General features: G+C 39.3%; 1 protein-coding gene across 4 annotated transcripts; it reads right to left on the reverse strand.

Moving 5' to 3' along the window:
- Positions 1–221: 221 nt before the first annotated feature.
- On the reverse strand, positions 222–25,916 carry LOC113117063 (calpain-3-like). 4 transcript variants are annotated; one of them, XM_026285457.1, is made up of 21 exons: positions 25,404–25,916; positions 18,274–18,343; positions 17,762–17,880; positions 17,540–17,673; positions 16,276–16,444; positions 16,032–16,115; positions 15,742–15,836; positions 9,771–9,848; positions 9,366–9,526; positions 9,007–9,176; positions 8,860–8,871; positions 8,487–8,695; positions 6,069–6,105; positions 4,372–4,470; positions 4,181–4,238; positions 4,017–4,090; positions 2,970–3,038; positions 2,808–2,886; positions 2,589–2,705; positions 1,451–1,509; positions 222–1,335 (listed from the first exon to the last, which is right to left on the reverse strand). In XM_026285457.1, exons 1-21 carry the CDS (start codon positions 25,653–25,655, stop codon positions 1,309–1,311), a joined length of 2,172 nt encoding a protein of 723 aa, XP_026141242.1. In that variant the 5' UTR covers positions 25,656–25,916; the 3' UTR covers positions 222–1,308. The 4 variants fall into 4 exon arrangements, with proteins under 4 accessions (XP_026141242.1, XP_026141245.1, XP_026141244.1 ...); XM_026285460.1 differs by having other exon boundaries at positions 4,393–4,470; positions 25,404–25,914; XM_026285459.1 differs by having other exon boundaries at positions 4,026–4,090; positions 25,404–25,914.
- Positions 25,917–25,984: the final 68 nt, after the last annotated feature.

Consider the following 25,984-nt stretch of genomic DNA (forward strand, 5'->3'; position numbering starts at 1 on the left):
TTTTATCCGAAGGGGAAATCTGGTTTCATGGAGATTATATTCCAAATAAGCTACATTACCATTGTGTTTTGAAAGCAATAACAAATTTTGTTACAGGGCTGAAATAGATAGTGAAATATACTGCTTATATACTGTAAAGCTTTTACAGAGCCTTTAAAAAAAGAAAACCATTTTGCAATTGCCACTTATGTTTGTGTAAATAATTAGGCTTTGTTTCCTGCTGAGAAAGCACTTCAACCAAGAACTTCACATTTATTTTGTTAAACGGCTGAAGTCCGTACACTCATTTGAAAAAATGGTTAAATGTGGGTCAAGCACAAAAGAAAAAAAGCCTGTGTTCGACCCATGTCTACACCCACAGTAATGAAATAAAAACCCTGAATGTTTCCATCCATCATGAAATCTGAGATGTTTCCTGATGATTCTCCTCTAGTGGTTTTTGATATTCATTTCCTTACCTGGTTCTTCGTGTTAACTTACAAATAGAAATGTCTCCCAAACAACCAGGATTTGAAACAATGGGGACCACCTACAAGGTCCTTTTCAATGGATTTTGCTATTACCAAATAAAAATGGGAGGCTGGGATGTATGTAGTGCATATCTGGAGAAAGATGGAAAGACACTTTGTAAGAAATCTGAATTGGAAAGAATGGCGATTTGATAAGAGTTTCCAAGTGTTTTGCAAACCTAATGCATATGTGGTGTGAAACCAGAAATGAATCTGGATTATGTTTCAGTGTGAATGGTCAGAACACAGTTCAAGTAGTTTTTCTCATCACTTTAAGGCATTGCGTGTATAATGTAATAAGAAGTGTGCAATACTGTCAAAATTCAAATCTGTTTCTTTTAAGTGTTATGTAATATTAGATAATCAATTATATATTAGGTCCTTCAGCATATTGCAAAAGTTAATCTGAATCATTAGCATCTTTTGAGGAGAAATTCTGTCTGTAACACCAGTGTAGACGAACTGAATGAAGTTCATGTGAAAAGCCACTTTGAGGAACAGAAAACTAGCAACTATAACATACCTTAAAGTTGCTACACCCCCAAAATGTTTCCTATGCAATCTGACTAAAGAAATGTGATGTTCTGTAACACTAACACTCATTTCCCCCTTCTTGCCACCCCATATAAAACTGCAATGAAGAGGAGGAGTAATGATGTATGAAGTTTCCAGAGCTGGTGTTCAGTGTGGCTGAGGCACAGAGAAAGAGGTAACAGTAGTCTGGCACGCTGAGTGTTGAGGTAAGAGCTGGTAGTTCTGGTCTTTGCTGAGTCCGGGCTCACCTGGATCCGTAGCTGGTCTATGCATACATGGTTAGCTGGAGCCACTGGAGAAATTGAAATTCAACACTGAAGTTCAACATTTTGCAATCAGCCAACCTACAGTTTTAAATGGCGTCGTCCTGATGCTAAACGTTAAATTACGAACTGGTGTTAACTTACCTCCAGTACATTAAGTATGATGTTGCCATCTCCACATTGATCAAATGCCTGAAATGCTCCTAGAATGAGAACAGGTTCACTTCAGACAGTACGCATGTTTGATTTTAGCATACACAGGCCTTAAATCAACCGTTGGTGTAAAAAAAAAAAAAAAAAAAAAAATTAACATGAAATTTTAACCTGAACGCACTGAAATATTTAGTTGTTTACATTCTGTATATACTGTTTGTCGGGTCATTTGCAGGAAGCGGTTCTGTATGATTTCCCCCTGAAGTTTAGTTTGTAAAGAACTTTAATTTAAAACATTTATAAACAAATACGTACATTTTCTTTGTCGCCACACTTTCCATTCAACCCTGTTATGCTGAGATTTCCTAGTTTTAGTTCAATTTTTGCCGCATTGTAGTAGTTCATTCCATCGTGGTCAAAACATGGGAACAATTTAGTACAAAGTGGCCACTATTTAACTAATTAATATATTTAATTTAATTAGCTCTTTAATCATTTAATGAATAAATTATGGCCACAAATTAAGTTGTGGAAACAAGTTCTTAATTTGTGGCACAATATAGATTTTTTTTCTGAGTCATAAGCAGAGCTCGGTTATTTATTTATTTCTGAAATCATTAATAGAAACATTTATTGGTATTTTATTGTTAACCTTAATCTCAAGTCAACTCTGTTGCGATCAGCCAGCAAATTTTTACGGGAAAAAATTACCACCCACAAAAATTCTGACTGCCAATAATATTGTGTGATACAATGATATTTGCTCGCTACTTATCTGAAGACTGAATTTTGAATGTAACAGGGTTGACAAATATGGGGTTTGCCTTTTTAATGCAATTATCAATTAAACTGTGCCTTGTAAAAAGTCTATAATTACTGTAACAAAATTTATATTGTAGATTCAAAATAATGTAGAAAATTTATTTTATATATATATATATATATATATATATATATATATAAAATGGCACCACTTCCTGAGAATGATTCAGTGTACTAGCCACTATATACTTTATTTTAAGGTGTCCTTGTTACACAAGTTAAATGTATAATTACACTGTAACAAGGATACCTTAAAATAAACCGTAACCCTATTTGTTGTACTACTTGCTAAAGCAAAAGAACTTACTGAACATCCCCTCCAGTCGCACAAGGCAGCTGACGAAACTGTCAAAGTCCACGTTCATGTTTTCGTTGGCGTAGCGCATGGTGATGATGTCATAGAGCTGGTTATTCAGACGGAACCCTGAGTGGAACACAAAACAGTGACAAGACCATTAGAGAGACAGACAAATGTTCTTCAGTGTGAGAACAGATGAACAGGAGAAACACATGAGAACAGTCGAACCTGCATCATTGATGGTGTTTCTCATCTCGTAGCTGCTGATAGTGCCGGTGTGATCAAAGTCATAGCGCTGAAAGATTCCCTGCGGAGAACATTCAAGTCAACCTAAGCCTTTTCAGTAGTAGTATTGCCATTTATATAGACAACAGTGAGGAGACTTCAAACCTGCCACTGTTTGATTTTGTTCCACAAGTGTCTAAACTCTTGTATATTAATTCTTCCTTTTCCATCCATCTGTGTGATTAAGATTAAGAAAGATTTGCATGCAGTATTGTACACTGTCTATCACATCTGCTAAGAAATTAAAGCGACTGTACATGAAATGAAAAAGTTATATTTATTATTTGAAAACTGTCAGAATAAAAATAGAAGTGGTCCTTTCCACCCTGTTATGCTGTGAAATTTCCTTCTTTTAGTTATTCATCATCATGTTCCAGGAAGTGACATCATATTTATGCCACCTTTCAAACATCTGGTGTCAGTAAGAGTTTTTTTTTTTTTTTGGCAAGAAGTCAATAAAGGCTGTATTTATGTGATCAAAAATACAGTAAAAGCAATACTATTCTGAAATATTACTACAATATAAAATAAACTTTTTCTGTCTAAATGTACTTTAAAAAGTATTTTATTACTTTGATGCAAACTGCACATCATTACTCCAGTCTTCAGTGCTCAATAAATATTATTATCAATGTTGAAAACAGTTATGCTGCTTAATATATCTGTAAAACACCATGCTATGTTTATGTTTTAACCCCTTAACTCTCATTCACATTTTTGAACATAGACTTTGTAGTGCATGATCCAAACTTAAATTTTTATAATCCATGAAAACATTTAGTAACATGATATTGATGTACCATTTACATGGTAATGCAATGCCATTTTAAAATGGGTTTTAAAGGATGAATTTTGAGATTTTAAGTTTTCAGTTTTTGATTTTTTGATAAAGAAATGTCAAAACTAGTGATAATACCTGAATTGACATTTCTATTGATTGACATTTCTGTTAATAAGAATATAAATTCCTAACTTTAGGGAGAATGTGAATTCCTAAGCGACATGTTTGAAATAATGTAGGCTAAAAACGATAAATATCTATTGGAGCATTGCAAAGCTGTAACCACATATTGGCTGCTGTAAACAATAAAGCCACAAATGTTTTGGGCAATACCTTTAAAGCTACTTTAAGAAATCATGTAATTTTGATACAAAGGATACATCCATGAGGGCAATCATGCTTCTACAGCTCTCACGACTGAAGCCCTCAGTCTGTATGTCCTTGTCTGTAAACGGCAAGAGTCTTTCTTGAAAACATTCTACAGAAAAACCACAAACATTCAATGTAATAATCATTCAAAGAGAGGCCTACGTACCTTTCGACAACACCTTGTTCAAGACATCTTTGAGTTCATTAGCTGAGACCTCCATCTGCTGCAAGACAGAAGAATAAACAGAAAGTCAGGTGGGGTGTTTGTTACGTCAACATAAGCTTTTAGGCTATGGCTGTTACCACTGTTACCACTGGCATGGCCAATGAGCGGCCCCACCCCTCCACCATACTCACACTCCCCCCAGCGCTACTCACGTCCCCCGCGATCTGCTGGAAAACAGACAGGAACTGCTGGTCCTCCTCGCTCTCTTCCCCAGTCGAAGCCGGAGCCGGCTGATCAGACATGGGAGTTGTAAAATACACGCGTGAGAACTGATCTTAATTTGTGAGAAACCAAAGAATCTGATCACTAGTAGATCTCAATAATTAATGCAGATTTTACTTGGACAGTTTGTCCTCCAAAGTAATAGTCAAATAAAGTACTGAGAAATGACAGAATGAGCTGAAAAGCCTGCCAATTGGTTGCAACAGTGTTGATAAAGTGTTCAGGGTTGTTTTCGTTACAGCAAGGTTGCAATCAAAAGACCTCGCCATAAGTCCACTCCAAATCTCCATTATATTTTTTAAATGGATTTATGTAAACCTTTTTAAGAAAGTTTTAAGTGCATTTCTTGAAAAGTTAAAAACAGATTTCAACCTAATAACCATAATATTTGTAACAAAATTTAATTGTGAAAATAGCACTTGGCCTCATGTTTTTTAATGCTCTATGTATTTTAAATAGTCAAGTTTAAAGAGCCTGTTTGGTGCTTTTAATTGCATAAATTGTTCTTGCTCTAGAGTGAATGCACCCTATGTTTGGCTGCTCAGATTCAGTTTTTCCAAATTAAAAACATTAAAACTGGGTCCTTATTTGACTCAATTTTGTAGAGTTGTGTTGTTACGAAGTTTATTGTTCAGAAAAAAAATAATGTCACACATAATCATGACCGATCACTGTTTACATTATCGTTCCATAGTGCTACATGAAAGTACTCATGCACATCTCTAGTAATTATAACGTGTATTAGTTTTAATTCGTTTTATGTTGTTAGGGGAGAGTGGTTACGTTGACCGACCCCTGTATCTAGGATACTGTACACTTTTACGGTCATGTGACCATATATTTTGGAAACCACCCATCATCTCTGCCAGTAAAGGAGTGTAAAGTAGAAACATGTGGGAGGAGTGGAAGACACTTATTTACTTTAAAAAAGGTCAAACTTTATCATGTCAGATGTCATGGCTTCTACATCAAAAAAGATTCATCCAGGTCTCAAAAATTTTATAATGCATATACATCATATTTAGCAACAAAAAAACATGCAAATCATTTAGCTAAATATTAGCCTGAATGGTTAAGCTAGATGTTTTTGTCGCCCAAAAATGTCAGCCATAGGCCAAAGTGAGCAAAGGACTGTGGGGTAAATTGAGCCAGTGTTTTAACTCATCCCACCTGAAGTTAAGGTTATAGGTTATATGGTTATAACTTCTTGGGAAGCCTTTAAAACGTTGTTTCAGTGATTCCAGACAGAGAAATTGAAACCTTATTGTGTTAATGTTAAGTTAGCTTAATAAAAAAAATAATTTAAAAAAAGAAATATAACTATTAGTTTTAAAAGAGGTAAATTATTTTTTAAAATTCACATGGTTTTGAATCAGATTCAATTAGATGGTCAGTTTACACCCAGATGGTGCACTTTACCCACTGACTCGGGTCAACTTACCCCTAACCTGGGGCAAATTGAGCCACGAGAAGACTTTTTTTAAATAGAACCCTTTTCATAAATACACTCTAATCATTTAAGATTTCAAAGTACTACTTAGTTAGGGGTAGTAGTTTGGTACTATATGTAATAAAGGCACATCTTTGTAGATGATCAAGTACTTACCACTGGATGATCAGCTTCAATCCTGTTCTCTATCTCCCTGAGAAGAAACCAACAAACACTGGTCATCAAAGAGCTTTCGGGGAGCCTTTTATCACGTAGGTTTTCCTTCATATTTGAGCTTAAATATTTTCTGACATTTTGATTGTCAAATAATCAACTGTTATTCTGCTTACAGTATATCAGCCATATAACCATACTTTTTGTTTTAGTATGAATTACTCAAACGTACTATGTGTGAATAATCCTTAACGTATAATTACTTAAATGTATCACTAAGAATTTATTATCTGTATCATTTTATAAAAGGTGAGAAGTTTGATTAATAGTTACAATGACTATCACAGGGCCAGTGGTTAATACAGTGTTAGGTCACATCAAGAAACTGGACATGATCCATGTTAAAATACTCTGATTCCTCGTCCTTCTTCAGCATTCCTCAGAGAACCTCAGCACTCCTTTATGTGTCCATGTCTTTCTTGCAGCTGAAGTGTAATTGTGCTAGGAAACTGAAAGGAAATGTTTACCGGAGGGTCCCAAAATGTGCTGGTGCGTGTCCTAAAAAAGATTCCATTACAGCATCGAACTGGGGCCGATTTCTTCTAGCTCTACAAATCAAATTGTTGTTAAAATGTTTGCCCTCGTGGTTTTTTCCACCCATTTTCCCAACTGTAACCCATTCCCCTCTTGTATAGAGAACTCAATCAGGTAACAATTATGCTACAGTCATGGCCAAAAATATCGGCACCCTTGGTAAATGTGATCAAAGGAGGCTGTGAAAATTAATCTGTATTGTTAATCCTTTTGATCTTTTTTTTTTTTTTCACAAAAATCTAAACTTCCATTGGATATTAAGAATTTAAAATGGGGGGAAATATTATGAAATGAATGTTTTTCTCTAATACTCGTTGGACACAATTATTGGCACCCCTAGAAATTCTTTTGAGTAAAATATCTCTGAAGTATATTCACAATTTTGAGCACTTCAGTTTATACACGGCTGAATATAAACATGAAATTATCCAGCCATGGCTAACTGTTTCACAGAAATATAAAGAGAAGGGAAAACAAAGCCCAAATTCCCTTAATCATCCATCACAATGAGAAAAACCAAAGTATATATTTCTGATGAGAATTATATTTGATATAAAATTGAGCTTCACAAATGAGTGAAGTGGCTTTAAGAAAAGAGCTAGAGCAGTGAAAATTCCCATTTCCACCATCAGTGCAATAATTAAGAGTTTCCAATCAACAGAAAATGTTATGAAACTGCCCGGAAGAGAACGTGTGTCTATATCGTCCTAATGCAATGTGAGAAGGAGAGTTGAGTGGCTAAAGGCTCTCAAAAGATTACAGCTGGAGAACTGCAGTTAATAGTTGAGTCTCTGGGTCAGAAAACCTTATAGAAAAGATGGTCAAACCGTACCTACATCACCACATGTTGTTTGAGAGGGTTACAAGAAAAATTCTCCTAAAACCATCCAAAAACAAACTAAAGCATATTCAGTTATCAGACACGACTGGAACTTCAAATGGGACTGGCTTCTATGGTCAGATCAAACTAAAAATGAGCTTTTTAGCAGCAAACACTCAAGATGGGTTTGGTGAACACAGAGATAAAAAGTCCCCGATATGTACAATGAAATATACTGTTGTATTTCTTATGTCATGGGCCTATATTTCCTACCTATAAAGTTACTTACTGCAGCTTTAATTGTGGCCAATGTGTATTAGAGAAAAACATTTATTTCATAATGATACTTCCCCGCCATTTTAAATTATTATTATCCAATGAAAGGTTATATATATATATATATATATATATATATATATATATATATCATTTTTTTTTTTTTTATAAAAGTTCAAGTATTAACAATGCAGATTAATTTTCACAGCCTTGATTATATTTACCAAGTGTGCTGATATTTTTGGCCATGACTGTACCTTGGTGTTCATGTGATAATGTAACCATGCCCCTTTGTGCATGAAATAATGCCCATTTAATGATTTTGCAGCCAATTGAGATGAGTAGCAACTTCTGTAACAGCTGTTTTCAAACCAGGTGTTTCAGACGTTCTTCAGTGGGCAACCATACATACATTTTCAGGGGGCATTTACACAGAATGAGTTTTTGAAATTAGTGCTACATTCACAAAATGTTACAAAAGACACAAACTGCGAGCGCAAACAATGAAACTCATCTGTATAGCACATTTTTACATTAACAAACAATGAAAAAGCAGCGCACTGGAATCCAAAAACACATTCTTTGCGAACTGCCCCTTAACCAATATATATGTATGTATTATTTTTTTTTTCAGTAACAATTTTATTTCACTTAAAAATAAAAAGTATGAAAGTGTGAGGAAAAATCAGATATCATTGTACATCCCTCCCCTCCCTTCTGCTCTCACTCACTCAGACGTATTTCTCTTTTCAGAGAAGACGCGGAGGATGAACTCGCCTTCCTTGTGGGGCTCGTAGGTGGAGGGAACGATGACATACTCCCCAGGGCTCAGGCGGAAACGCTGGGTCACCTCGCGCAGGTTAATGTAGGCCCTGGAACGAGCCTTAGAGGTGCTAGACATGAAGAACTCCTTCTGCATGTGCTGCTTGTTTCCATGCATCTGACAGAGAAACACAGAATTCGATCAGTCATAAAGAATATATTCATATTCAATCTATAAAGCAGTGGTAAATGCCAGTAAAAGTGCAAATGAACTAAAAGTGCTAAAGAGAAAGCACTGCAAATCCTCGAGCCCAAACATTTCTGATCTTCACATTTCCATACCTCCTTTGGAACCTATGGACAAATGGAAAGAGTAAAAAGAGTGTTGGATACATTATCAAGCGGATGAATATCTCTGTGTGTGATTAATGAATTTCACACTGTTAATGACCGAACAAAAACACGATCTCTATATTCTCTGTTGGATACCTCATAGATGGAAAATCCAATAGTGAAGAGGTTTTCACCCAATTTGCGTTCTTTACGCCTGTTTTTCTGCATTAGGGCAACAACAAAAGTGCAAGCCACTTCACCATCCTCTGCTTCATCATCTTCCTCCAAGAGACGCAGGCGGTATTGTGGATTTGTCCAGAATGTGTCTATAGGAGGCCATACATATTATATTAAAGCCAGACTTCTTTTTTCTTTTTACCTGTGAAGCACTTTTACATGCATTTTATGAATAAAAGCTGATATACAATTTAATCAAAGATTACTGTTATAATTAAAATAGAAAATAAATGATTTGCTTATACTGTAGTTGTTTTTATTCCAGTTTCAGTTCACACCTGGATAATTCCTGCACCCTCCAGCAGAGCATCCTCTTACCCAGGATCCCTCATTGACAGAAACTGTCCATTTGTGTAATTTATCTTCCTCCAGAGCATCAGGGGTCAGGTTGCATATCTCAATTTTGGTGTAATTTTTCTTAAAATCCTCGAATGACATCCTACGGGTTGACAGTAAGAGTTACAACTTTATCTCTCCTTCTATTTCTATTTATTTCTAAGTGAATAAAGACAAAATATCCTTTATAAGCAGCTTTTGTACTATTTTAAATCTCAGTGTTGTAGCTAAGACTAGCTCATTCTTAGTCAAGATTAAGTCAAGACCTTATTTTGTAACCACAACGCTGTCTACATGACTGTCATGATTCATCATTAGGATATGACTGCGTGCTTGTTTCAACTCACCAGAATTCTCCATCTTCAGCGTTCTGATGCTGAAGTTTCTCTTTTTCCCCTTTAGAGAGCGTTTCCCACTCCTTTGAACTGCAGAAAAACAAAACAAAAAATATTGTAATAACTGTATACTAACATCTACCTTGTAAATACTAACAAATTACATTTTAACTGGAAGTTTATTGACTGAAGTTTACAGAATAAAATGTAAAAAAAAATTACATTGCGTATAAAATAAGCAAAAATAAATAAATAAATAAAAATATAAGATGTCACTTTATATCTCCCAATAATATTTAAAATTTTAAAAGCTTAATTTTATAATAAAAGCTCTGTGGTTTTTTATTGGTTGGGCAGAAAAGAATATACATACAGTACAGTGATTATTATTGAGATAAATACAAATAAACATTCCACAGAAGACTACATTTGTTTGTCTTTGATTATAATGAACTAAATAATAAATAATAAAATTCATCCATACAGTACATTTTAGATTAACTGAAATAGTATTATAGATTTAGTTAATGTTTTTATTTTATAGGTTTAATTTCAGTTAAAGTTGTTAACATTTTGTTGTGTGTTTTTGCCATTTTTATATATATTTTTTTACAACACTGAAAAACAAAAATATGTATGGTTACTCAAGCAAATCCAAGTTGCTTCAGTCCATAAAGTGTTAATCATGAAATGTTACTGACAAAATAAAAATGTATTCTAATGTTTACTCTAATACAGCTTTATAAAGAATTTAACATATAAAAAAACATGATGGATATTTTTTACATGAAGATGAAGAATTATTCTAAAATGCCTTAAAAGTATAAACTTTTAAGCAAAACTTCTATCAGATGACAGAACGCATGCAACAGATTGTGTGCAACAACTTTTGAACATGTTAATAATTAAGAGGTCTTAGCAATATGCATATTAAATAGGGCTGCATGATAATGACAACAATCATAATTGTTGATTATTCCCTTGAAATTGTAATTGTGATTATTAATTACGATTATCACAATTTACATTGAATGATGTTTATACCATGGTTTGATGCAACTGCATGCTGTATATATATATAAGAAAATATATGTATATATACTTAAGAAACCCAACCTCAACCCATCTCTTTTAGAGAACTACAGACCAGTTTCCCTTCTTCCTTTTATTGCAAAAACACTTGAACGAGCTGTGTTCAAACAAGTCTCTACATTTCTCACACACAACAATCTCCTTGACAGCAACCAATCTGGCTTCAGAAGTGGACATTCAACTGAGACGGCCTTGCTCTCAGTTGTTGAAGCTCTAAGACTGGCAAGAGCAGAATCCAAATCTTCAGTACTTATCTTGCTTGATCTGTCCGCTGCTTTTGACATGGTTAACCACCAGATCCTCCTATCAACGCTACTGGCGAAAGGCATCTCAGGAACAACACTTCAATGGTTTGGGTCTTATCTATCAGATAGGTCCTTCAAAGTATCTTGGAGAGGTGAGGTGTCCAAGTCTCAACATCAAGCTACTGGGGTGCCTCAGGGCTCAGTTCTTGGACCACTTCTCTTCTCTGTCTACATGGCATCATTAGGTTCTGTCATTCAAAAACATGGCTTCATACCACTGCTATGCTGATGACACTCAACTCTACCTCTCATTCCATCCTGATGATCCGACGGTAGCTATTTTGAGAGATTGTTGTAGACTTCAGGAGAGCACACACTCAGCACGTTCCTCTGACCATCAACGGTGCGACTGTGGAGAGAGTGAGCAGCACCAAGTTCCTGGGTGTGCACATCACAGAGGACCTCTCCTGGACTGAAAACACCGCAGCACTGGCCAAGAAATCACAACAGCGTCTCTACTTCCTCCGCAAACTGAGGAGAGCCAGAGCCCCACCCCCCATCATGTACACATTCTACAGAGGCACCATCGAGAGCATCCTGACGAGCTGCATCACTGTGTGGTACGGCGCCTGCAACGCGTCCTGCCGAAAGACTCTACAACGCATAGTGAGAGCAGCTGAGAAGATCATTGGTGTCTCTCTACCCTCCCTCCAGGACATTTATGGAACACGTCTCACCAGCAAAGCCCTCTGCATCACAGGTGATCCCACCCACCCATCACACAGCTTCTTCAGCCTGCTGCCATCAGGGAGGAGACTGCGGAGTCTCCAGGCCAGGACCAGCAGACTGAAGGACAGCTTCATCCACCAGGCTGTCAGTAAGCTGAACTCCCTCCCGAACCTGCCCCCCCCCCCCCACTAATTATATGATGACATGCACGAGTCACTTGTGCAGCATTGGTCTGCTCACTCACCGTGCACTACCTCATTCGGCATGGAACTACCTCATCAGTCAGTTAAATAACTGCTCTTGGTCACTTGTCACTTGTCACTTTAATCAGACTTAAGATATTTTTAATAAGTGATTTTTTTGCACTAAAAAATCTTTTAACTGCACTTGTTCACTTCATTGATTTGCACTATATCTGTCATTTACCTTGCGCTGCTTTATTTAACTTTATTTTTAACTTTTATTTTTATTATATGTCTTTTTTTATAATTCCCTTATTGTATAATTGTATCTACATTTTATATTTGATCTAGTTATTGTTTTAGGCTTTAATGTTAATGTTATCTGTATGCACCGGGGTCTGAGAGTAAAGCAATTTCGATTCTCTGTATGTATGTACTGTACATGTGGAAATTGACAATAAAGCAGACTTGAACTTGAACTTGAACTATTCGCATCTCAGCTTGTCTAACTGACATTTCTTCCTGGATGATGGACCATCACCTTCAACTCAACCTTGCCAAGACAGAACTGCTTGTGATTCCAGCAAACCCATCGTTCCATCACAATTTCACCATCAAGTTAGGCACATCAACCATAACTCCTTCAAAAACAGCTAGAAGCCTTGGAGTTATGACTGATGATCAGCTGACTTTTCTCAGACCACATTGATAAAACTGTCCGATCCTGCAGATTTGCTTTATTCAACATCAAGAAGATCAAGCCCTTTCTTTGGGAACATGCTGCACAACTCCTTGTTCAAGCTCTTGTTTTGTCCAGGCTGGACTATTGCAATGCCCTCTTGGCAGGTCTTCCAGCCAATTCTATCAAACCTTTACAATTAATTCAGAACGCGGCAGCAAGATTAATTTTTAATGAGCCAAAAAGAATACACGTCACACCTCTGTTTATCAATTTGCACTGGCTTCCAATAGCTGCTCGCATAAAATTCAAGGCATTGATGTTTGCCTACAAAACTACCACTGGCTCTGCACCCATTTACCTAAATTCGTTACTTCAGACTTATGTGCCCTCTAGTCACTTGATTGTGCCATCCCAAAGAAGCACAAAGTCACTTTTACGGACTTTTAAATTAAATGTTCCCTTCTGGTGGAATGAACTCCCCAACTCAATCCGAGCAGCTGAGTCCTTAGCCATCTTCAAGAATCGGCTTAAAACACATCTCTTCCATCTTTATTTGACCCTCTAACTTTAACACTCACTATTCTAATTCTATTCTTTAAAAAATCTAACTACCTTTCTAATCTTTTTGTATTCTATTTTCTTTTCATTTATTATGCAATTGCATGTGTATGTGTGTGTGTATGTGTAAAGACCTCTAACTAGCTTGCTCTATTCTTTTATTTTTTTTATTCTATCTGTTTTCTTTTTATTTATTATATTAGTTAAAAACCCATCCTACGTGTACTGTGTTAACCTAACTGAGACTTGTTATAGCACTTATATATCATTGCTCTTTTTGTTGTTTTTGATTGCTTCCACTGTCTTCATCTGTAAGTCGCTTTGGATAAAAGCGTCTGCTAAATGAATAAATGTAATATAAATGTAAATATATATATATATATATATATATATATATATATATATATATATATATATATATATGTATGTGTATATATATATATATATATATATATATATATATATATATATATATATATATATAAGCTGAAAATGCTCTAACTGAACCTTTAGTGTTTTTCTATAGTATTAAGCCTCAAATATCAACTATTGATAGATCTTGAAGATCACCAGTGACTTGACTCTGTCCCTAAAGATCACCAGTGACTTGACTTGACTCTGGAAGGTCAACGGTGACTAGCCCTGACTCTGGAAAGTCAACGATGACTAGCCCTGACTCTGGATGTTCATCGGTAGCTAGCCCTGAGTCTGGAAGGTCAACGGTGACTAGCCCTGAATCAGGAAGGTCAACGAGAACCTAACTCAACTCTGGAGGGTCAACGGGAATATGACTCGACTCTGGAGGGTCAACGGGAATATGACTCGACTCTGGAGGGTCAACTGGAACCTGGCTCGACTCTGGAGGGTCAACGAGAACCTTACTCTGCTCTGGAGGGTTCATGGGAACCTGACTCAACTCTGACAGCTGTGGCTGTCATCCTGTGCAGAGGCGCTGGGCAAGCAGCCATTTTGGGCCATGACTCTGGACGGGCGGCCATCTTGGGCCGTGACTCTGGACCGGTGGCCATCTTGGGCATTGGCGCTGGGTTAGCGGCCATCTTGTGCTGTGGCGCTGGGCTAGCGGCCATCCTATGCTGTGGTGCTGGGCTGGTGTCCATCTTACGTCGTGACGCTGAGCTGGCGGCCATCTTGTGCTGTGGTGCTGGGCTGGCGACCACCTTGTGCTGTGGTGCTTGGCTGGCAGCCATCTTGGGCCATGACTCTGGACGGGCTGCCATCTTGGGCCGTGCCTCTGGACCGGTGGCCATCTTGGGCATTGGCGCTGGGTTAGTGGCCATTTTGGGCTGGCTCAGCAGCCGTGACGTGAACACTCTTGGGAATCTCTAGGATCTTGTTCAGCATGGAGAAGTAATCCAAAAATGTCTCAGCGGCCATCTTGGGCAGTGGCGCTGGGCTGGCGGCCGTCTTGCCTCGTGGCGTGGGGCTGGCGACCACCTTGTGCTGTGGCGCTGGGCTGGCGGCCATCTTGCCTCGTGGCCATCATGGGCAGTGGCGCCACCATGGCGGACATGTGCTTCTTCTCCCCTCTCTGTCCGCCATGGTGAGACGGTGGCTCTGATCCGTCCCACACGAGCCCCGGGTCGAAGGGGGGCCATGGTTGAGAGCGATGCTGAGCCTCCTCTCGACCACTCCCTCCTCGGCGACCTCCCCTGGTCCCACGGAAAACCACCAGGCGGGTTCCCTCAAAACTATTCCTATCCCGATCGGTGGCTGGGGAGGAAACATGAACAGACATACCGCTGGATCTCAGAGATGACAGAGTCCTTCTGTCACGACCGGGATACAGGAAGACAGACACCATGGGGAAGGAGGACATCTAGTGGTTACCCAGGGGACACAACCCAGACACTGTGACACGGATTGGTTTCTTCTTTAAATTATAAAAAAGTAAAAAAATATGAATGTAATTAGAATGTTATACTAAAACTAAAATGAAAATAATGGGAAAAATCCTTAAGATAACTTGTAGAAAGAAAAACTAAACATCTTAAGCTCGCAGAATAACATAAGTGGACTTTGAACGATTAATTGCCCATTTTTAAGTCGTGGGGAAGTTGTGGCCTAGTGGTTAGAGAGTTTGACTCCTAACCCTAGGGTTGTGGGTTTGAGTCTCAGTCCTTCAATACCACGAATGAGGTGCCCTTGAGCAAGGCACCGACCCCACAACTGCTCCCCGGCACCGCAGCATAAATGGCTGCACACTGCTCTGAGTGTGTTTTCACAGTGTTTGTGTTCTCTACTGTGTGTGTGTGTGTGTGTGCACTTTGGATGGGATAAATACAGAGCACAAATTCTGAGTATGGGTCACCATACTTGGCTGAATGTCACGTCACTTAATGATTTTGTAATTGTGGCATGCATAATTGTAATTGCGAATAGAAATTTGATTAATTGTGCAGCCCTAATATTAAATTTGATGCACTCTGAACTATAGTCTTTAACGGATTTAAATTCAGGAATAAGCAGATACTCACTTATCACTCCAAGGTCCATTCCATTCTACCTGACCCCAAGGGTTACGCAGACGCACCAGTCTAACTTTAGACTCCTTCTGCTGAGACTGTTTACACTGCAAAATATCCCAAATACCATCAGACTCTCAGAGTTAAGTTGAAAACACGACTATCATAAAATATATAGTGCTGGACACCGATTAATTATGATTAATCACATCCAAAATATAAGTTTTTGAGAAATCGCAAATAATCGTTGCCCAGACTAAAAAAGAAATAATCATAAAGGTTCTGAATATCAGAAGGTTTACCTCCTCTACAGCAGTAACAGAGTAGGCATGACCCTTCACAAGTCCTGTTGTAGTACGAGTTTCAAAGCGGGCTGGAACCAGGGACTGTGGGTAAAAATTGATTTGCTTTATGGAAGGATTTGGACCAAAAGTTATTGTTTTTATAAAAATATATATATCTACGATCAACAGTGTTTCAAAATAAAACAGCAGAATATAATCCATAAACGCAGGTCATTAAGCTTCCTTTTTCCGCTTGACTCACATCAATGGAGCAGCCCATGAGTGAGCCTCTCTCCACAGCTTTCTTCATGATCTTGTACAGCTCTTTGGGAGCCTCAGTCATCTCATAGAATTCAGTCACTCCACCAGTGAAGTCCTCCATCGCCTCAGCAGTGTTTCCACCTTTAAGAGCCTCATAGGAACCATGAAGCCTTAATAGGAATACACAAATGACATTGAGACATCTTACTGGCAAAGTGTGAAAGTGCCGGAAGAGTATCCCTCACTTCTTATGTGCACTAATTAATGATAATATATTCCTGCTGTACTTCAGTTATTTGTACATTTACTAGTTACTTACTACTTAAAAAAATAGAAAAGAGAAAAATTCTAATAAAATACTACAAGAACAGTGTTGATTGTGCTAAACAGTAATATCTGCTACTTGAGAATTATTATTATTATGTGCCATTTGTGTTTATGCTTTTTGAGGACGTTTAAACTAAAATATCAGCATTTTTATCTAATGTTTGTTTCCATCCAATAATTATTCAATTTGCATGTCATCGTGCATTTCGTAAATGTAAAAGGTGATATATTTTGTGCATTAATATGAATAAGAAATGGAATGTGCCAAAACATTTATTAATATGAATTTTGTGGTACAGAGACATCATATCGTTCATAAAAATTTGGCACCCCTTAAAAGAAGCATAAACTAAGAATTCTAATTTAGAAAGTCAGAATTAGAGGATGTTAATTCAGAATTACAAGACATAAATTTGACTGACAAAATAAGAAATGTATTATACATCAGAAATGTATTATAAACTTTGCAATTCTCAGAACAAAAGTCTGAATTGTGAAATTAAAAAACGTTAATTATTTTTGGTAACACTTAATTTTTATAATTAATAATGTGTTATGATTATTACTAATAATAGTAATTTTTGCATAATTACAAGTAATTAACCCAAAACTAAACCCTTACCCTAAATTTAACCCAATATTATGTACCTATATTTAATTAATTACTCTGTACTTATTTGTGTTATTACATATTAATAATATTACCTGAAAATAAAGCGTAACCGTATCAATTTATTTTGCAAGCTGTAACTGTATTTTTAGGATTGGGGGTATCGACAATATGATACTCACTTACTAATCACACAGTTCCCCCAAAATGGCCCATGCATTTATACACTTTTGCATCAATAAAATTTTTTAAGATATTCCAGCTTTTAAATGTAAAGGACTGACCAATTCCAGAATAGATTAAGTAAATGTCATGCATACATACATACTTAGCATAAGCTTTTTCCAGCAGAGCGCTCCAGAATTCATTCCTTTCAGCTGATTTGGTGAACACCAGCTGGTTGTTGAAAGTGGGAATGCGGTCATCAACAACAACATCCACCCAGTCGCCATAATGCCAGAACTGAGTTGGAAAACAGAGAGACACAGGAACATAAATCAGATTTAAAGAAGATATAAATCAGAAGCTATTTTTTTTCAATGTCACTGACCTGGAAATGGAAAATTCCAGCATAGCCTTCAGAGAAGCTCTGCTCCTGAGGTACAATACGATGTAACAGCTTGTCGTTCAGAGTCAAGGATGCAATGGCTGCAAGCATCCAGCAGTCTCCTAAAATGAAGAGAAAATAATATCTCACATCAATAGGGAATATATTTTATATATTGTACTGTTTGCAGTAAAACAGGTGCCTACACTGCTGATCACAGCATTTTTACACTGTCCAGGGCAACATGCCAGGTTGGTAATCTACTCTACGTATTAGCAACCTTTGTGTCTTTGGTCTCTTTTATTGCCCATGTGGGGTCACAACAATAGGAAGCGCAGCTAGCTGGATTCCCTTCCAACAAATTAAACACAATGGAGGGTCCCGATGGACTGTAGGTCTGCATATGGGGGCCAAAGAGAGGAGCTCACTGCCATGAAGTTGTGACCCTAAATACACTCCCCAATGATCAGGTAAACAGTAACATATTATGTTAATATGGTAAAGTGTTATCTTACCCAGGTCTCCCTGGCAGATATCGGTCCTGCTAGCACCTCCGACAATGAACTGTGGGTTATCACATATCTCCTGCAGGACACATATCATTAAAGAGTTTGCTTATGACTGATACAAGAGCTTTAAAATGTTACACACAGATTCAGAGATATGAAGACTGATACTGTTACTGATTATTTTTGATGTTTTGAATGAATGGATAAAATCAGTGGATGGACAGACTAGTCGTCACAAAGTTTTAAGTTAGCAGTATGGAAACCTGTTTCCACCTCAGATTAACAATAATAATAACAATACTATGGTAAGTGTATTTCTTTGTGAATTTTATTTGTTATAATTTTGACTTTATAATGATTGTACATTTATTTCTAACAGTTATGAATTACTCTTTCTAACAATGTGACTTTTCTCATAATTATGACTTTGTATCTCACATTTTGACTGTTTTTCAAAAAATTTAGATTTTATTTTTCATTCCTAAATTTATATCTTACATTGTGATTTTTTTCACAAATTGTGACTTTTTAGCTTACAGTGTGACTACTTAAATACTACTTTATATTGTATCTAACAGTGTGACATTTCTCTATTGTGACTATTGTGACTTTATATTCTCATATGACTTTATTTATCACAATTGCAATTTTATTTCCCACAATGTGAATTTATTTTTTGCATTACTTTTTATCTCACAATGCAACAGTTCTTATTTATTTGCGACTTTATAGCTGTCACGATCCGCTGGAGCAAGGGAAAAAGGAAACAAGGAGATGTGTAGATTTCTCAAAATAAGAGTCTTTAATGATCCAACAGGGAAAGAGAGAGCACAAGGAAGACGCTCAAGACCTTACAAGGAAACATGAGGCAGACTACACATTTACTAAACTTAAAGGGGGGGTGAAATGCTCGTTTTTACTCAATATCCTGTTAATCTTGAGTACCTATAAAGTACTACTGCACCCTTCATAACTCCAAAAAGTCTTTATTTTTATTATATTTATAAGAGAAAGATAGTCTGTAACTATTTTTCCCGGAAAAACACGAGCGCCTAGAGGCGTGACGTGTGGGCGGAGCTAAAGAATCACGAGCGCCAGTAGGCTTTTGTGTTGAGAGCGTTTGGAAGCTGTGACACAGATCCAGAGGCTGAAATTTAACAAGAGCAGCATCAGCAAAGGCGTCTCTATGTGGTATGTACTGAAACTGTATATATTTGCTTAGCGGTTTTGGAAAATGACCAAATTCCACATTATGTCATCTTTATTTTTTTTTTTAAGCTGTACATGTGGAAAGTGCAGTTTGATGACAACATCGCATGTTGTTTACTTGATGTGCTTACGCGCCGAAAGCTAAGTGAACAACACAGAGATATTTGAAGCAGTTTTACTCACCGCATGCGTTTCCAACACACGATCGTGACCCTTTTTCGTTGCGACTGCATTATCCTTAAGAAATAAACGATGTGCAAATCCGGCGTCAAACTGGACCTTGTTTGTAAAACAAGCATCTTCGAAATGCAGGTAACAAACAAAAACACTTGCACAACTCCGTTGATGCTCTGTAAAAATAAACTCCATCCACTGGTCCCTTAATGCTGTTTCTCTTTTGGTAATCTGTGCAGGGTTGTCTTGCCCTGGCAACCAAAAACACACTTCTTTTGTGACTTTTCGCGACGCTCTCGCTCTGATCAGTGAATCGCTCTGATCAGTGAAATGTTTGTGCTCAGCCTCGCTATACGGGAGCGCGCGCTCTTCCGGCAGAAGTGCCTTAGGACCCATATAAGGAAATTCCGCTCCATCTAACGTCACACAGAGCCATACTCGAAAAAAACTTTCCGAAACTTGTGACAAACTGGAAGAGGTTTTTTTGGAACAAAAATACTCCTTCAAACGTACAACTTAATTTTTGAAACTTTGTCCATGTTTAGCATGGGAATCCAACTCTTTAACAGTGTAAAAAACTCAGTATGCATGAAATAGCATTTCACCCCCCCTTTAACAAGGGATAGACAGGTCCGGGCAATCAACTAATAATGAGACAATGAGAACAGGAACATAAACAAATAAGGGAGCATTGAAACAGAAACAGGGCAAAACAGGTCCATAATCCTGACATATGGCCTCCCTCCCAGAAGGTGAGTCCTTGCACAGTACAACAATTGGGGAGGGTGGCGGGGGAGGTGGCTAAGGAGGTGGCTCGGGATGAGAATGGGCAGACAAAGACTGGGGAGGCAACGAAGGAAGGAGGAGCCAGGGAGGAGACAGGAGGGGCCCAGAGCAGGAGGAGAAAAGCAGGACCCAGACCACAGCCATAACGGTGGCCCAACGTGGAGCTGATGGAGGGAGGAGCCATGGAGGAGGAATGGCTGTTGTCTCCAGGGGGCCAACCAATAGTGGCAAAGCAAGTGGTGGAGGAGGCGGAGAGATGATGAGCCAGGATGATGGGGAGGATCCTAACATCCTAGGTGGAGCAGATTGGGCCGGTGACCGACGCAAAGGCATCGGTGGAGCTGGAGCAACAGTGGACTGAGGAGGAGCTGAAGGCTTGTCGATCGCAACGGGCTCCGGCTCACCGTCAGTGGTGGGCTCTGGCATGAGCTTCGCACAGCGGGGTGATGGTGGGCTGGGCACTAGGTCTGGAGTGGCATCTTAGGACGACGGCACTCTGAACTCGATGTTAAGACTGGCATCTTAGAATGGACAGAGCGCATCGTCCAGGTAGCTGGTGGTGTTTGCTAGTAGCAGGAACAGTCTAGTATGGTGCTCAATAGCTTTATCCCCCTGCTCCAGCAGAAGGAGGTGGTATTTGGGGCGAAGAAGGGCATCCATCCAGGGAAACACAAAAATGGACGGTAGACACACGGAGGTAATGGTTTGGGTCTTCTGTCACGATCTGCTGGAGCAAGGGAATGAGGAGATTTCACAAAACGAGAGTCTTTAATGATCCAACAGGGAGACAGAACACAAGGAAGACGTTCAAGAACTGACAAGGAAACATGAAGCAGACTACACATTTATACTAAACTTAACAAGGGACAGACAGGTGATGGGGAATCAACTAATAATGAGACAACCAGAACAGGAACATGACCAAATAAGGGAACACTGAAACAGAAACAGGGGCAAAACAAGTCCAATCTATTTCTTACAATAACGACTTTATATATCCCACCATGTAACTGTCACGCTGTCTGGCCTCTGTTTCCCTGGGTGTCCACTAGTGGGCTCAGTTCCCCTCAGGCACCTCAACGTAGGCACTACAATTCCCACTAGCCTTGTCCCTTCATCACAGTAATTGCACTCCTGCTAATTGCACCAGGTGCCTTCACTTATTTGTCATTAGCCTCCCTATATTTTCCAGTCTTTTCCTGTTGTCTGTATGGAGTCCTTTCCTCATGTTTCATTCCGTTTCCTTTCGTTATCCTGTTTTCTCGTCTTCCGAGATTCCTCGCATTCCGATTTCCTGTTCCTCTTCCCTTCCTGTTCCTTCCCTGTTTGTTTTCTTTTTGGATTATTTTCTGGTTTTGACCTGGCTTGTTTTGACTACGATTTGGATTACCCCAATAAAGAACATACCTGCAATTGGATCTCTCTCTCCCTGTGTCTCACTGGGTCGTGATCGTCACAGAAGGACTCCATCAACTAAGATCCAGCAGTATGTCTTTTGATATTCCCTCCCCAGTCACCGAGCGGGAGAAAAGGTGTTTTGAGGGAACCCGCCTGGTCGTGTTTCGTGGGACCAGGGGAGATCGCAGAGGAGTGAGTGGTCGAGAGGAGGTCCGGCATTGATCTCCACCATGGCCCCCCTTCGACTCTGGGTTCGTGAGGGACGGAGAGGGGAGAGGAAGCGCATGTCTGCCGAGCCAGCGCCACTGCACAAGATGGCCGCCAGCCCAGTGCCGCTGCACAAGATGGCTGCCAGCCCAGCGCCACTGCGCAGAATGGCCAGCAGCCCAGCACCATTGCCCATGATGACCGCAAGTTCAGCGCCGCTGCACAAGATGGCTGCCGGCCCAGCACCCCTGCCCAAAATGGCCACCGGTTCAGAGTCATGGCACAAGATGGCTGCTTGTCCAGCGCCTCTACACAGAATGACAGCCACAGTTGACCCTCCAGAGTCAAGTAAGGTCCCCGTTGACCTTCCAGAGTTGAGTCAGGTTCCCGTTGACCCTCCAGAGTCGAGTCAGGTTCCCGTTGACCCTCCAGAGTCGAGTCAGGTGCTCAGTGACCCTCCAGAGCCAGGTCTAGTCACCGTTGACCTTTCAGAGTTAGGGCTAGTCACCGTTGACCTTCCAGAGTCAGGGCTAGTCACCGTTGACACTCCAGAGTCAAGTCACCGGTAAAATTCATGGACAAGGACAAGTCACCATTGATCTTCATGGGCAAAGGCAAGTCACCATTGATCTTCATGAACAAATGCATGTCACCAATGATCTTCATGAACAAATATAAGTCACCAATGATCTTAATGATCAGAGTCAGGCCACCAATAATCCAGTATAAACACCATGGGATTACCAGAGTCTCTTCACGTCTTTGTGGAACTACCAGAGCCTCCACACGTCTCTGCTGAAATAACAGAGCCTCTCCACTCCTCTGCTGAAATACCAGAGCCTCTCCACGTCTCTGCTGAACTACCAGAGCCTCTCCACGTTTCTGCTGAACTACTAGAGCATCTCCTCAGCTTGGCTGAACTACCAGAGTCTCTCCTCACCTCTGCGGAACTTCCAGAGCCTCGTCACGTTTCAGCCGAACTCTCTGAGCGCTCGACTGATCCTGTCTTGGCCGCGGAGGCTACCCTTAACTTGTTCATGTTCTCTGTTTCAGACTTGCCTAACCAGTCTTGCTCTCCTGTTAATTCGATCCCACTGTGGTGGTCTTCTGCGCTGCCCTGGTGGGCTTCTGTCTCGACTGCATGGATGTGGTGGTCTTCTGCGCCACCTTGGTGGGCTTCTGTCTCGACCGCAGGGATGTGGTGGTCTTCTGTGTGCCCTGGTGGTCTTCTGTCTTGACCACACGGATGTGGTGGGCTGCTGCACCGCCCTGGGGGGCTTCTGTCTCAACCGCAGGGATGTGGTGGTCTTCTGCGCCACCCTGGTGGGCTTCTGTCTCGACCACACGGATGTGGTGGTCGTCTGCTCCGCCCTGATGGACTTCACGTTATGCCCTTCCTGGACCTGTCTGTTACCATCTATGGACCCGGCCCTCCGTCCCTCCACCTGATCCTCCGCCTGTCCACCTCCCTCCTGGGTTTCTTGTCTTTGTCTTTCTTTTTGTTTCCCTCTAAGGACCTGGCTCCCCGTCCCTCCCCCTGATCCTCCGCCGGTCCACCTCCCTCTTGGGCTCCTTGTTTTTGTGTTTGCTCCTCTTGTCTCTGTTTCCCCATTTTACCTGGTCGTCTGGTCTCTGTTTCCCCATTTAACCTCCCTCCTGGTCTCTTTGTGTCTTTGGTCTCTTCTTGGGTTCGGGTGGAGCATCTGGTATCTGCTCAGTGGAGGAGGGGGTAATGTCACGCTGTCTGGTCTCTGTTTCCCTGGGTGTCCACTAGTGGGCTCACTTCCCCTCTAAGCCTTGTCCCTTCATCACATTAATTGCACTCCTGCTAATTGCACCAGGTGCCTTCACTTATTTTTCATTAGCCTCCATATATTTACCAGTCTTTTCCTGTTGTCTGTATGGAGTCCTTTCCCTCTCCCTGTGTCTCACTGGGTCGCGATCGTTACAGTATCTTGCAATTGCAACTTTATTTCACAGTGTGACTATTACTTGTAAATATGATGTTATATAGCAAAATGTGACTATTTATTGTAATTGCGACTTTATGTCTCACAATATCGCTATGTCTCGCAATTTCAACTTTATGCCGTATCTTATAATGTGTCTTTAATCATAACTGTGACTTTATATCTCACAACGTGATTTATATCTCACACAATGAATTTATTTTCTCATTTGTGATTTTTTGTCTCACAATGTGACTATTTCTCGTAATTGGCACTTTATAGCTCACAATGTTAATATTTCTCACAATTGCAACTTTATCTCACGATGTGACTCTGGCAATTGCAACTTTATATGTCAGTGTGATTATTTTTTTTAAACTGCGACTTCAATTCACAGTATACTTATTTCTTGTAAATTTGATCTCACACAATGTGACAATTACTTGCAAATGCGACTATACGCTATCTTACAATGTGACTTATTTATCTTAATTGTGACTTTATATCTCTCATTTTGACTATTTTTTATAATTGTGAATCTCAAAATGTGACTTTGTTTCAGGCAATTGCAACTTTATATCTATATCTCACTGCTGAATTTATTTTTCCGCACTTGATATTTCTCGCAATTACAACTTTATATCTCACAATATTAATATTTCTCGCAATTGCAACTTTATCTCATAGTATGACCCTTTCTGGCAATTACAACATTATATTCCACAACGTGACTGAATTTTTTGCAATTGCAACTTTATTTCAAAGTATAAATATTCAAAATGTGTACAATGTGTTTATTTCTCACAAATGTGACTATTCTTTATCTTACAATGTGACTTTTATTTCTCTTAGTTTTTATTTATATTTCATTGTGAATCTTTCGTGCAATTTTATAACTCACAATTTGGACTTTATTTTCATGTTATATAATAATTTTATATATTGTTAAATGATTTAAATATTAACTTACACCAGCAGCCGGTATTTCAAGGAAATATTTTTGGTCAGAGGGGTTTGGTTGTTAATAGAAAAACATTTGGGAATGCTTGGTATAAGAAATGTTAATTTCAAAAATTCCTTTGTGCTTCAAAATTAATTGCACTAAAAACTCATCAAATACCCTTTAATGTGCAAATCTTTTGTAGTCACAAAGGAAAAGTGTTTAAACCAGCCTTCCAAACACACACACATTAAAAGTGATAGCTAGCCCCGGTTTTACCCAAATTCTCTCTGAAATCTTTTGTCATCTAAGCATTTTCATTGGCTATGAATGTGTATATTTACAAGCAAATAATTTTTTTTTTAGGAAGGTCCAATTAGTTGAGCTGCTTTATCCATCCTTGTGCCATTTCCACATCCCACTCACTATAGTCCCAGTCCAATCAAACCAACATACGCCCCTATGCCTCCTACCTTGGGACGCTTCCAGACAATGTTCTTGACTTTGTTGGACTTATGGCCCAGGTCTTTGAAGCCAAGGGAGTCCACAGTGGGAGGAAAGGATTCATCTTCAAAAAGGGCCTTCTTCTGGAGATACTCCTGCTTGAGGGTGTTGTAGTCCTGGCCGCTGAAATGAATGGGTTTGCTAAGGGATCCTTCGCCATCTCTTCTCTCTCTTTCACGGATTAACCGGTCACAAAAAAAACCAAATGGCGTATAGGGCATCTTGTCTCAATGGGACAGTGTTTTTTAGGGATTGAAAATATTGGATTTTTACACCACAACTTAAGTCTCACAAGTCAAAAATCCTTGGCATAAATTCAAACAGCTGACAACTAATTGGATGCACCTTGGTCAGGGAGTAGAAACCAGAGTAAGAAGAAAAAGACAACGTGTGAACACTCCTTTTACATTCACAAAAACGTACACACAAACACACTTCCATACATATACATACACAAACTCTCTTTGGGTTGCTCCCATTGGTTGATGAACAATGCGTATTGGGCGACAGTTGCGCTCTCATGCCGCCATTGTAGGTTGACACAAAGAAG

The sequence above is a fragment of the Carassius auratus genome, chromosome 17 (genome assembly GCF_003368295.1).
Source record: "Carassius auratus strain Wakin chromosome 17, ASM336829v1, whole genome shotgun sequence".
Lineage (NCBI taxonomy): Eukaryota > Metazoa > Chordata > Actinopteri > Cypriniformes > Cyprinidae > Carassius > Carassius auratus.

Bases quoted from the DNA above. Each gene is read 5' to 3' on its own strand.
- LOC113117063 (XM_026285457.1), bottom strand. From the start codon at position 25,655: ATGCCCTATACGCCATTTGGTTTTTTTTGTGACCGGTTAATCCGTGAA. The intron at 16,445-17,539 runs GTATGTATGTAT...ATTCCTATTAAG, and splicing joins CTGGAAAAAGCTTATGCTAA to GCTTCATGGTTCCTATGAGG. The intron at 4,239-4,371 runs GTGAGTATGGTG...TCTGTCTTGCAG, and splicing joins TGAGTAGCGCTGGGGGGAGT to CAGATGGAGGTCTCAGCTAA.